At 37.2% G+C, this 13,070-nt stretch overlaps 1 protein-coding gene across 2 annotated transcripts; it reads right to left on the reverse strand.

Moving 5' to 3' along the window:
• Nucleotides 1-3,659: 3,659 nt before the first annotated feature.
• LOC128607232 (polyadenylate-binding protein 1-A-like) lies at nucleotides 3,660-7,210 on the reverse strand. Of its 2 annotated transcripts, XM_053623901.1 has the most exons (7): nucleotides 6,999-7,210; nucleotides 6,775-6,906; nucleotides 6,545-6,679; nucleotides 6,099-6,194; nucleotides 5,058-5,291; nucleotides 4,618-4,691; nucleotides 3,660-4,301 (listed from the first exon to the last, which is right to left on the reverse strand). In XM_053623901.1, the coding sequence occupies exons 1-7, from the start codon at nucleotides 6,999-7,001 to the stop codon at nucleotides 4,265-4,267; spliced, it is 711 nt and encodes a 236-aa protein (XP_053479876.1). In that variant the 5' UTR covers nucleotides 7,002-7,210; the 3' UTR covers nucleotides 3,660-4,264. The 2 variants fall into 2 exon arrangements, with proteins under 2 accessions (XP_053479876.1, XP_053479875.1); XM_053623900.1 differs by having other exon boundaries at nucleotides 3,660-4,691.
• Nucleotides 7,211-13,070: the final 5,860 nt, after the last annotated feature.

A 13,070-nucleotide genomic window follows, 5' to 3' on the forward strand; every position in this document is an offset into this window, starting at 1 on the left:
CACCCATTGGATTTAAAGTAGGCTATCAAAGGTAAATATTTGGAGTGGCTGTTTATACTTTTATATATACTGAAATATTTGTGATGTGTTTAGTGGTTGATGCTGTATTTTTGCTATTCTCATCAGAAGTTACCCGTTGTCTTCCACTTTGACATCACAGTTACAATGGCACATAATAGGAGAATAATCTCAACGCTCTCAAACATAAGGGATAACAGGAGAAACAGTCAGCTTTCGCTGTTAGCTGCTAACTCACCATTTCCCAGCAACATTCAACATCATATTAATGAGACGTCTCTGTTCACTTGTGGACACAGCAAACCCTGGACCCAACGTTATTATATGATTTAATTCCACTGAGTTAGGGCTCAGCTAGTTAGCGATCTACTAGATGGCAAGCACAATGGTTTTGATGGTATTAGCATGAAAGGAGAAGCTTATGAACGTAATCTGTTTGAGCACAGTGTACAGATGAGGAGGGAAGAGAGATGGCCAGACTAAAGGACTAAGGCTATATCCACATTAATCCGGATAGATCTGAAAACTGCATTTTAATTTTCTCTATCTACGCTGTCAAACTTTTCAAATGTTTTCCAAAAATTGATCGTCCACAGTGAATCGTCTGAAAGCGCTTATATCTCTTTACTGCGCATGCGTGAAAAAACATTAGAAGCTTTGCCTGTGCCATTTTCATCGGGCGTTTATTTAAAAGTGAATCTGGAGGTTGTACAAAGTGACATTAATCTTTAACAAAGATATCAAACTGGATAGCATGCGCAACAATTGCAGTACAACATCAACCACCATCTTGTTTGTTTTGAGTTGAATGGGTCACATGACTAAAACTATGTCATGGATTTTTAATATGTCCATTTTCTCAGTCCACGCTACAACACGAAAACGACGTGTTGAAAGAGAACGTTTGTGAAAAGCTTGTTTTTTTTTTTTTGTGCTGGAAAAAACCTCTGTCTCAGTGTAGACCAAGGCCAAAATGTAGAGAAAAAGATGTGTTTTCAAATGTATTTGGATTAATGTAGTCGTAGCCTAAAGCTTTCTTTAGGTAGAGATGAAGCGGGGGCTATAAACTCATCAGGAGTGCCACTATCAGGATCTAGTCAAGTCGTATTATGGATAATGTAGGAAACCAAAGTGAAAATAGACCAATATGTCGATGAAAGCTGATAGAGAAAAATAATTGCAGCAATTTTGGACGCCAGTGATGATCACATGTTAATTATAAAGATTAATATGCAAGTTGTTCAGGGTGGATTTTTCCTTTCGTCAAGGATGTGTTTATTCCAACAGCAGATTCTGCACCCATATCATGCACTGTGTTTGCTCTTAGGTCTTAACCAATTAGTACCTATGTTTTTAATAAACCTGCTAGCTACAAAAGGCAACACACGAAATCATTTATAAATGAAAAAATGCCATTGCAACTGATTTCTGAAGCATATTATACCTTGGGGCAGAAGAAAACACAATGTAAAATGTGTTTTACAAAAATTTTTAAAGATTTAAACTGTATGGGTCTTCCCTTTATCAAAAAATTATTCCCTTTATCATCAATTATTATTATTATTATTATTTCTGGTTTGTAGTAGACTAGAAAATGCCCGTAAACGACACAATTAACAGGTGAATAAATGTTAGCTGGTTGTAAGGAAGGCGGGACTTTATTTATGTGAGTATTTCTATGCTATCGCCATGTCACTCAACACTAAACTGGAGCAGGGAAACTGCGCCACTCAGGTGCTAGCAGCGATTTTTTTTTTTTTTAATAAAACCCGAAACTGATGTAAATGTGCCAGCTGTTGAAAAGAAAAATGTTGACGACGTAAGAAATGCGGGCAAATGTACACAATTAATATGAAGCCGTTTATGTTTTTTAAAGTAATGTACTCTGTTTAACACGTCATTCTGTATTGAGTGACAGGGCGACTAGATTAGGTAGCTCATTTAGCTAACTGTTAAAGTAGTGGATTATGGCAAGTGCTTTTACAGCTCTTCTGTCTTCTATAAACAGACTAGCCAGGCTTATTGATATCATTTATTGCACATTGGTCTGTATGACAGACGTTAAAGGCATAAAGTGTTATATTAGTGTAGACAATTTCCTGTGTGTAAACTAGGTTAGATTAGCCGCGTGTAAAATGGGAGTGTGCGCCTCAGTGTTGCCAGGAGAATTTGTCGCTCTATTTGACGACTTTTTAGACAACTTTAATTATATACAAAAGAGCCTAGCGACTACACTTTGTAAGCAGACTTTACTAAATGACTTGAACCCGATACGGTTCTCCAGCTCACAACACAGCTGCTGTTCTACAAGTTTAGAGACCGCAGGTTCACCCGACTCGCTCACCATCAGTGTGTTAAACCTGACTGCGTTGCGCTTCCGACCAATCACAGATCCCCGTTGTTCCCATTGCCCAATCACAGATCACCATTGTTCCCATTGACCAATCACTGATTACAACTGTTTGTCCCGCCCTCGCGCTTCACTCTAATCCTCTTTGAGATATTTATAAACAATAAAAGCGAATAACCGTTTCCTTCATGACTACTCACCTTTCAGAAAGTTGAGTATTTTGTAAATGCATAAAAGTTTTCTGTGTTTTGCCATGACCAAAGACTTCTTTCTTTAACAAATAATTCATTTAAGAAATTAATGATAATCTATTGTTTTCTATTCTGATAAAAAAAAACAACCTATTCTTTTCTATATTCTAACTGAAAATCTGTGAAACAACGCAGCAGCTGTTCACAGATAGTTTACATTTAAAACCAGGTGAGTGGTAAATATGTTTTTTTGTGGACTTTAGACGGAAGAACAAGAATTTTTCATCTAACATATAGGCAGTTGTACCATTTCAGCTTTGGTAAAGGAAATAAATGGATTATTTTCCTTGTCATTGACCAGGCTAAACACATCCAACCATCTCTTAAAGATTGAAATGTTTACAATCTCACTCATTTTCTCAAAAATACTAAACTAGTGAATAGCCACTGGCACCCTGCCCAGGGTGTACCCCGCCTTGTGCCCTATGCTCCCTGGGAGAGGCTCCAGGTTCCCCGTGACCCTGAAAAGGAGTAAGCGGTTGAAGATGGATGGATGGATGGATGGATAGTGAATAGCCAAAGTGTCCTGTTTTTATGCACTTAAAACAAGACTTTCCAGTTTAGATAATCCTTCCTTTTGTAAACAAGTATTATTAAGTTGTGTTTTCATTCATGTTGTTTATTTTAGACAGGTGAAGCCGTGAGGTTGATGGCGGTCAGGAAGGGCAGCAGCTTTCAGCAGACAGTCCACATTTAAAAAGCAGGTAATTGGTAAATGTGTTTATATTGTAATCTTTGTACTGTTTCATCATTAACATAGGAAATTAGTAAAGATTTGTGTACAAAACTACTAGCAATGTTTCCCACACAAGGTTACACCTGGATGGTCTGTCAGAGTATATTGACAGCCACCAAGGTGTATTCTTTCCCATTAAAAATGAAAGTATATTATTTATTATGCCATTTTGGCACTGTTTTCAACTTGGCTTTGAAAAGAACACACTTTGAGGGAAGGAACTCTGAGAGTTGTAGGGAAAGTGTCGGCTGAGCAGACCTCAAATGTCCAAGTAGCTGACTGTAGTAACATTAGTCTGACAAAAACCAACACAGGGAGGGGAGAAAGCCAATGAATTGTCTTGATGAATTCACACTGTTGTTCTTAGACATCAGCTAATCGTGATATTCACAATCCTGAGCTCCTCATACATTAAAGTTTTGGAAATGCCCCTGGGCAGGGTATTTTGAATATTTAATTAGTGACAGGTAATTGATGTATGGTCAGTGTAAAAGGTTTAATGTAAGATGGGTCAGGTGTGTCATATCAGAATATTATGAAGCAGGGCGGTTTCTTGCTATAAGCAGTGTAAGTGGTTGCTTAGGGATCCTGGATCACTGGGGGCCCCATGATTTTTAAAACAAATATGCAAAAAAAAGCACACTTTACTATCAAGAGGATTGTCTATCATACAGTTACAGGGTGTGGTGTGAAAAGAATTGGTGATTAACATAACCAAAGTCAGATATAACCAAAGATCAAGAAGAAGCACGGATCATGGTGTTCATATCTACTTCAAGAAAAAAATGCAACAAAAAAGAAAGAGACCACATTTACTGCTGTTACTGTGTGAGTTATTTACACCAACATTTATTTAGTATGATAAAGATCCCGACCGTTTATGCAACATTTTGCAATTGTAATATATATTTATTCATCCAGTGGGTAGGTGCGACACAGAGGCGACCTGAAAGAGAAAAGCAGAGACGTGTTACTTTACACAGTGTATTTGTGTGTGTGTGTTTATATATCACATCCACACTGTCATCCACACTGTAGTCCAGATTCTTCACAAAGAATTCGACTCTCTATAGAACAGAGAGCAGAGTCAGTATCTAATGTTTGTGTGTGTGCATGTGGGTGTTTGCACTGGGGGCTTTAAGAGTACATACTGATCAATCACTCAGTATTAAGCCAGTTATTAAGCTAAAAATGTGAGACAGCACTTGACCAAAACCTGGTTCAAATAATAAAAGTCCCTGGAAATATAATCAGCATAGTACCTGTGCATCCATGGACTGCAGTGTGGTTTGCGCTCTGCTCGTGGTCTTGTCCTACTGCTTTTCTCCCAGTTCACCTGTAGATGCATCCAATCATTTCACTTTAGCATCCAATCATTTCACTTTAGCGTCCAATCATTTCATTTTAGCATCCAATCAGTAATTTACCTAATTTGTATTTGTTGTTTTTTGCTAGTACCAGGTTCGACTAGCATTTGTTTCAGTAGTGAACATAAATTGGCTAGGCAGGAAGTAAAATTTAGCTAATGGTAACTATTGCAAACTTACAGAGACTGAGTAATGATTTCAGGCTAAACGGCATTAAACAAAAATCATCTAACAGTTTTTTTTTATATGTATGTCTATATATACTATACTCTCTCAAGTCCAGTATTTTTACGCTTATCACAAAACTGATACACAATCAGACAGCTGTGACTCACGCTGTGGCTGTGGATGTTGTTGTATGGATTTGGGTAGGGTTCAGTAGGCTGGCTAATCTCCTTCATTTCTCTCTGCCTTCCTCCATGCTCCTTCTTGCTCTGAGACGGAGTCACATACACCGACCTGCTGCCCAACAACCTGCCGTTCATCTCCAAGATGGCCTTTCTGGCTTCATCAGGAGATGAATAGCTGACAGTCCCAGTGCCTCTGGAGAAGCCATTCTCCATCAGGACCTGTAGAGGACAGCGAGGAGATATAGAAAGCATAGAATGAGCATTACATGCGTTGCACGTTAACAATATCGTAGCTCTCCACATTCAGAAAATAAACCAATTGAGTAAAAAAATAAAAAATAACAAAAAATGTAAAAAAAAAAAACGCCCCTACACACTCGTCACCTTGTGCTGCAAGATCACACTGTTTTTTAAATGTATATTTTATTTTTAACATCAAAATTGCATTCAATACCGTACTATATTACTTTTTGGCATGTTAGTTTTTCATATTCTAGCTGCATCGATAGTGATTCAGTTTTAAGTATATCAGGTACATTTTATAATTAATGAATTTAGCCGTGCCGCATATGTGATTTCTTCTATTTCGTACAGCTCCCACACTTTTTGGATCCAAACATTGTATGATGGAGGTTAAAGTTTTAACCATTTGAATATGATCCACTTAATGGTGGCTGCTAGTAGGATTTGTAGCAAATATATTTTAGCTCTGTCGTTGAAGCCTTCTGGACGCACACCAAGAAGGACTACTTTGGGATCTTTGGGAATCTCATGGTGGAAGATTTCTCCACCAAAGAGCATCAAATACATTCTTCTAATAATTTCTTAATTTTGGGCATGACCACAGAATATGGGTATGATTACCAACTTGCTATACACATTTTCTCAGACACTTGTCTAAACCGGTCAGATTCCATTTCTCTGTTATTGTGGACACTGGTTTCGATGTAATCGAGCGAGTAAGAGTAAGTGAACACAAGTTATCGGGAAAGGAATAAAATGTAGGGATTAGTCATTTTAAGTGACCTTTGCACTGATGACAGTTCCAAATCGCAGGAACTCTTCTTGCAGGCGTCTGTCATCCACACTGGGGTCAAGATTCCTCAGCATCAGTTTGACTGTCTACAGAAAAGGGCAGAGTCAACATCCAGTGTGTTAATTAAGCCAATTATTACACTAAAAAAGTGTGAAATAGCATAAAACACCTGTAAAAAACCTGGACTAAACTCATAAAAGTAAAAGTCACAAATCAGCATTGTAGCTTTGAGTACTTAATTATTAATTTCCCAGATCATCTACTCAGTGTTATGCATTTTAATTTCTCAAAAAGACTAAAAGAAATGCCAACATTTCTGTACATAGACTCCAGAAAACCCTGAAACAGGCATGCTCATACTCACAGACGAACTCAGAGATACGCCCACATGTCCATAATACAGACATGAATGATCTGCGAGACTTTACTGCTCTACCTTGGTGTTCTTGCTGAGGCGTTCCTTAGGGAGCTTCTTGATTCTAACAGGCATCTGCTGTTCTTTAACCTGCTCCTTCTGCTCCTCTACCTTCTGCTCCTCTACCTGGCTGGTGGTTTTCGTGCTCCAGGGATTCTGTTTTACACAGAAAAAGAGAAGGAATTAGAGACACCCCAGAAATAAGATTTATATTATGTATGCCCAACTTATTAGTAAGCTTAGTGTCTTACATAGAAACAGGAGGGTTCAACGTTCTCCAGCCCACTGTCCTCAGCGTCCATGAGATCACCCCATGAAGGCTTTGGAGGTGCTGGGGGTGTGGATGAGGGTACTTCAGACACGAAATGTTCGATTTGCTGAGACTGTAAATAGTTGTGAACAATGATTTAGGCCCAACTCCCAAATTTGCTAATTAACATAGCTGTAATTAGAGTGATATTTGGTTACAAATTACCATTGTCCAAAGAGGATAACGTGAAAATGCAAATAAAATATGTTGTAGCTGAAATTGTTCTTGCTGTGCGATGCGTGTAGCTGCTTGTTTATGCTCTGTGCGCTGATGTTCTGACTTGCGATTGATCAAAACTCTTTATGTGTCCCCTCAGATAAAATTTTGAAACATGCTGTGATTCAAATGATAACAGTGACATCACAGGGCAGTTCCATTCCAATATGTCTACAAGCCCCCCGCCCCCCCCCACACACACATTAATTATATTAATAACAATTTAAACAACAATTAAACAACTTTAATTTAAATTGCTATACACATTTTCTCCGACACTTGTCTGAACTGGTCAGATTGTTAATAATTCAACAACGGGTTGATGAGGAGTTAAAGGCCTGTACCGTATGTCTCAGAGAGATGAGGCTAAGAGAATAGCACAAATAACTGGTAGTATAACTGAGACAAAAAACACTGTAAACTGTGGAACCATGTCACAAAACTTAATCAAAAGAAAAATAAACAACATTATGTTGTACAGTTAAGCAGAAAAATGAATGATGGGAAAAGGCTTTGGTGTATTTTAAATAATCTAATGGGAAGACATCTCACCACAACCTACTTTTATGGAGTGTGGAGGTACTTTTATTACAAAACCAAAAGAAATTGCAAATTACTTGAATAATTATTTCAGAAGCAAGGTACATAAATTAAGAAATGAATTATCATGTGGGACAGATAATACCATATCCATTTCTAATATCAAAAATTATATGAAGGATAAACACTGCTATTTTGAATTTAGTGAATTAGAAGTAGAAACAGTTAATAAATTGATCAAGCTTGCGTGGTGCAAATTCACCTATTGGCATGTTTTTGGGTGATTGGAGGAAACTGGAGAACCCAGAGGAAACCCAGGGAGAATATGCAAACCACCGCACAGCAAGAACTTAAGCTCAGGCTCAAACCAGGGACCATGTGGCTGTGAGGCAGCAGTGCTACTTGCTGCACCACCATAGTATGTTTGGTAAATTAATTTATACCACAGAGATACCATATAGTGATCACCATGCAAGACTCCGAGTGATATAAACTTTTTTTTCCGTTTGCAGTCAGGTTGCCAGTAGTCCTTCCACTTTATAAGAATGTCTGTCTAAGAGACTGCTCGGGTAACATTTGATTGACTGAACAGTATTATTATAATGTTTATTTTCTCATGCTGTATAAAAACAGCAAAGCTCAGGAGGCAGCCCATTGGCCAAGTAGACTGTGAGTACAATTTAAGTGCCTCAGATTATCATTTTAATTAATCAGAAACAATATAACATTATTTCAGCTTGCTTTCTGAGGATTTAGGCTAAAGCTGCATTCGTGCCATGTCGTAATTAAAAAAGTTTAAGATTGGTAAAAAGTGTTCACCTCCTCGTAGAACTCGTAATTACCACTTTGTAAACTAGGAATTGTCTGAGAGACTTGTACAACCTGACCGCTGCAACGTCACAGAGAAACACTCAATTTGAGGAGTAAAATGTAGTTTAAGTCGTTATCTTGTAATATTTCTGTTATTTCTGTAATTGACTATTACTAATGTCTCAATAATGCAAGATTAATCAGAAAATAAATGAAAGATATACAATATCGTTTAATGTAGCTAGCACAGACTGTTACGTGTTGTATTGTGGTTTTGTCTGTTGAGTACCCAAATTAGGCTGTTATTAATAAACATGTTATCGTTATATAATGTGCTTTCTGTGTTCTTCAATATTTAGCAAAAGCATAAAAATATGATTTAATGTTGTAATTATGTATTTTGCAGTTGTCAACAACATAATCTCACATGGATTCATTTTGGCGTATAGAAAGGCATAATAACAAGTCCGAGGACGTGAACAGCTCTGAGGAGAATGTCCTGGGTTGTCATCTAGCAATTACGGTAAGTCTGACATGGCGTGAACGCAACGTAATAACCGCTGGGTAAATATTTAGGGCTGAGTATTGCGACCAATTGGCGATTCGATTCGATTCTTATTTATATGGTTCCGATTCGATTTTGATTTCAACTCAATTAAAAATCGATTAGTTATCCATATTTCATTTAAAATGTTAGTTTTGCAGGCATGGAATCCATGTTTTAACATAAATGCTGGTAACGGAAATCCTCCTACTTAAAGCTATATTACTGAAATACACATTCACATTAAGAATACGGCCCACACAATTAATTTTTACTTTTACTTTGAGTAACAAACATTGTAACAAGAAATCATAAATATGTACATACAGTGTACACAAGGTAAGCACAAACTGCACAATACACTTTACTGTAAAAAAAAAAAAATTAAATGTGCAACAGTGAAATTCATTAACAATTTAAAACGTTTAAGAAATAAAACCGTTTCCAAAATTCAAAACGTGAAAGATGGTGACATGTTTAGGACGAAAGGCGAACTACAGATAATATCCTCTCAAGTAAAGCTCATTGATATCGTTTCCTTATATTGAAGATCGATTAAAATCGGTGAATTGATATTTTTTACTCAGCCCTAGTAATATCCCAGAGTGAGCAAAGCAGCAAAAACAACATACTGAATAAAACAAACATATTCCCAGTTCAATTACTGCACTGTCTCTTTAACGTGGGGGTTAAACTTTTATTGTGGAACGTTAATAAGAAAGAACTGACAAATGAAAAAAATATGTTTTTGCCTTGCAGAAACAAAATTCATTAAGTTATGCCAAGAAAGCACACTAAAATAATTTTGAACCAAAATCTAATCTGTGGGGGCGCACGGCGGCTTAGTGGTTAGCACATTCGCCTCACACTGCCAGGGTTGGGGTTCGATTCCCGCGACTCTGTGTGTGCGGCATTTGCATGTTCTCCCCATGGTTTCCTCTGGGTACTGGGGGGTTTCCTCCCCCAGTCCAAAGACATGCATGGTAGGCTGATTGGTGTGTCTAAAGTGTCCATAGTGTGTGTGTGATTGTGTGCCCTGTGATGGATTGGCACCCTGTCCAGGGTGTACCCCACCTTGTGCCTGATGCTCCCTGGGATAGGCTCCAGGTTCCCTGTGACCCTGAAAAGGAGTAAGCGGTTGAAGGTGGATGGATCAAATCTGTGGCTGTCCACTTGTTTTGTATTTATTTTGAAGGGACTCACCTCGTTATCAAGTTGGTATTGATTTATTTTAATAAGGTACAGTTGTAATCTGGTTTAAATGTGGATGCACTGCACTCACTGCTCACTCAAGTTTTAAACTAATCTCATATTAATGCTTGTTCAATTGTATTTGCTGTCCTCTTCCACAGGCCATATTTACCTACAGTGGCTTTTTTGCAGACAGTTTGATGCCACCTTGTGGCACTAGCTGAAATTAATCTCACTGCTTTCTTTGATCTACAAAGAAGAAACTCATTACACATTAGGGTTTTAGACACAAAGCAGTAGTACAGTATTCCACTGTAAGAAATATATATTATGAAGTTATTATTAAACAAATGTAAGCCATTTTTACATCTAGGTACTAGAGCTGGACAATATGACAATATGCAGAAACACCAATCGTGATACACTGTCCTGAGATATTGATAGTATTGCACAAACAGATCTAGTTTGTATTATTTTCTAATTGAATGCAGCAATATTCATTACAAATTATGCTCTATTATTAATAACAACTTGAGTAAAATGTAGAATGTTTGAATTGTTTACATGAATTTCAGAGTTTCTTAGTATTTGGTATGACCCCTTTTTGCTTTAATGTCAGTGTGCTCTTGAGCTGAAACGGACTCCACAAATTTGTGCAAAACCTCATGATCCGTTTTAGATCGAATTCATCGGAGTGTCATCTGAACATACGCTTCAGTAGAAGAGATTAGACATGAGGAAATGCAGAGAATAGGTTCAGTGCTTTAATTCAAAAGCACAAAAGAAGGCATTTTTTCCCCAGTTATACTCCGTAGTAAATATTCATTCACGTTTTGAGCAAATCACTACATACAGTCTTATTCTCATATTCACTACCTTTTGAAAAGAATATCTAATACGAAATGTACATACTGTAGTCATCCTTGTTGTTGGTTTTCACAACTGAAAAAGTCACTCAGCACAGAGAGATCGCTTAGATCAGGGTTGCATTAATTGTGTTGTGCCTTGAGGTCTGTTGATACAGAATATCAGTGTGATGACATATCATGATTTGGAAATCTGAAATAGTCATACTATTAATGTTGTGTTATACCAGGATAGATAGCCATTGCAGGTTGTTTTTTTTTCTAGAACAGAAATAGCACACTTTTCATTTGTTCACTCATTAAATTGAATAAATACCGAGATGAATTTTTTTGGAACTTGACCAGTTGCAAAAATTTAAAACATGTACATTTAAAAAAATGAGAGAAGTACAAGGTAATATGAAGGATAATTAGGGCTGCAACTAACGGTTATTTTCATAATCGATTAGTTGGCTGATTATTTTTCCGATTAATCGGATTGGGGGGGTGGGGGGGGGCAAACTTTCAGTACCATTTTTTTGTTTATTTAAAATGAAATACACAAACTGAGTGTTACAAATATAAACTTCAGACTAAAACTTTTCACACCTGTTTGTCCAATTATATAAGACTGAAAAGAACGCAATACACACAGACACACACAAGAATATATATTATTCATTTAGGACTGTAGTTTAATTCAGTACTTTGTGTACATCCATAAAAATAATGTATGAATACTTGTATATAATATAAACTAATATATACGTTTATATTATATAATAATATTTATGCATTACTTTTAATAAAAGATAACACTGACATAAACAGTAAACTGAAGAAAGTCATTGTCGGTGACTCTCAGTATCTGCTAAAGCTAGCAGCATCACATTACGTGCGTATGACGTCATGCGCCGTTGACTAGGAAGCGGCTTATACTTCCGGTTAGTTAAAAAAAAAAAACGCTCGTGTTCCTTTTGAGACGATACTACCTTTCTGAAATTCACACACTAGACGGTAGTGTACATAGTACATAGTGTAAGTGTAGAGTACGTCATTTGGGACACAACTTTATAATTACTGTCCAAAGTTTTCAGAACAGAAGTAACGTAATGAGTAAATCTCCCCCGTGCTGTGCATAGACCAACTAATCGATAATGAGATTCATTGACAACGATTTTCATAATCGATTATTATCAATTTTATCGTTTGGTTGTTGCAGCTCTAAGTATAATATCGACACAAATCACCATACTACTAATTTATATGGAAAACCATGATATTGGGTTGTACAGTCATGGTATTGAGTATTTTTTTTACTGTTCCACATCACATAGTGTGACATAACTAATAATGTGATTTGAAGATTTATTACTTACTTAAATTTGGAAAAGAAATTGCCTGACATGGCTTTTTCAAGAAATATTACATTAAACAACAAGCACCAACCAGGAACAATGATTGCCAGTGCATGCTTTCTTTACCACTGCTCATGCCATGCAGGAAAACAGCAAAACATGCTTAGAGGTACAGCAACTGCACTCTTCTGTCTTCCTTCCCCAACCCAGAGAGCAGGGGTAACTGTGCTCCCCTGGACCCCCGATTATGAATACCTGGTGGCATTGTCAGGAAAAGTGCCCACCATGGTGAACCCTCTTCTACTGCACTACTCTCAGAATAAGAAATCCAGATTTTATGAATACACAAATCGGAACCACTCCCAACACTGGACACATGCCTGCTCTTCGTGTCCCTTAATAAACCAGCGTTGTATTTTCCTACAAGATTCTCAGCACCGCCCTGACTTTTTTTTTTTTTTTTTTTGGTTAGAATTTTGTAAAACTGCTGCAGTGTCAGTTCTTGCACGTTGGTTCCGCTTTATAAAGTGTAGGGTGACTTTTGAACGCAAGGCGGGAATATCTTGAATGGAGAAATTTGTTGCGCTGATGCCTTACAATGTCATTCTTAAGAACACAACTTGAGATTCTGACTAGTCATTAAATACTGGTCATTGTGGCTTGGCTTTGCAGAAATATTTGTCTCAGTTCAGTCGCAACGTCGTAAACATATTAGAAATTAGGATGCAAGAGC

The sequence above is a fragment of the Ictalurus furcatus genome, chromosome 5 (genome assembly GCF_023375685.1).
Source record: "Ictalurus furcatus strain D&B chromosome 5, Billie_1.0, whole genome shotgun sequence".
Lineage (NCBI taxonomy): Eukaryota > Metazoa > Chordata > Actinopteri > Siluriformes > Ictaluridae > Ictalurus > Ictalurus furcatus.

Excerpts from the sequence above, each read along its gene's own strand:
- LOC128607232 (XM_053623900.1), bottom strand. Across the intron at positions 6,680-6,774 it reads TTGAACCCTCCTGTTTCTAT|AATCCCTGGAGCACGAAAAC; the intron begins GTAAGACACTAA and ends TGTGTAAAACAG. Across the intron at positions 6,195-6,544 it reads GCCTCAGCAAGAACACCAAG|ACAGTCAAACTGATGCTGAG; the intron begins GTAGAGCAGTAA and ends CCTTTTCTGTAG.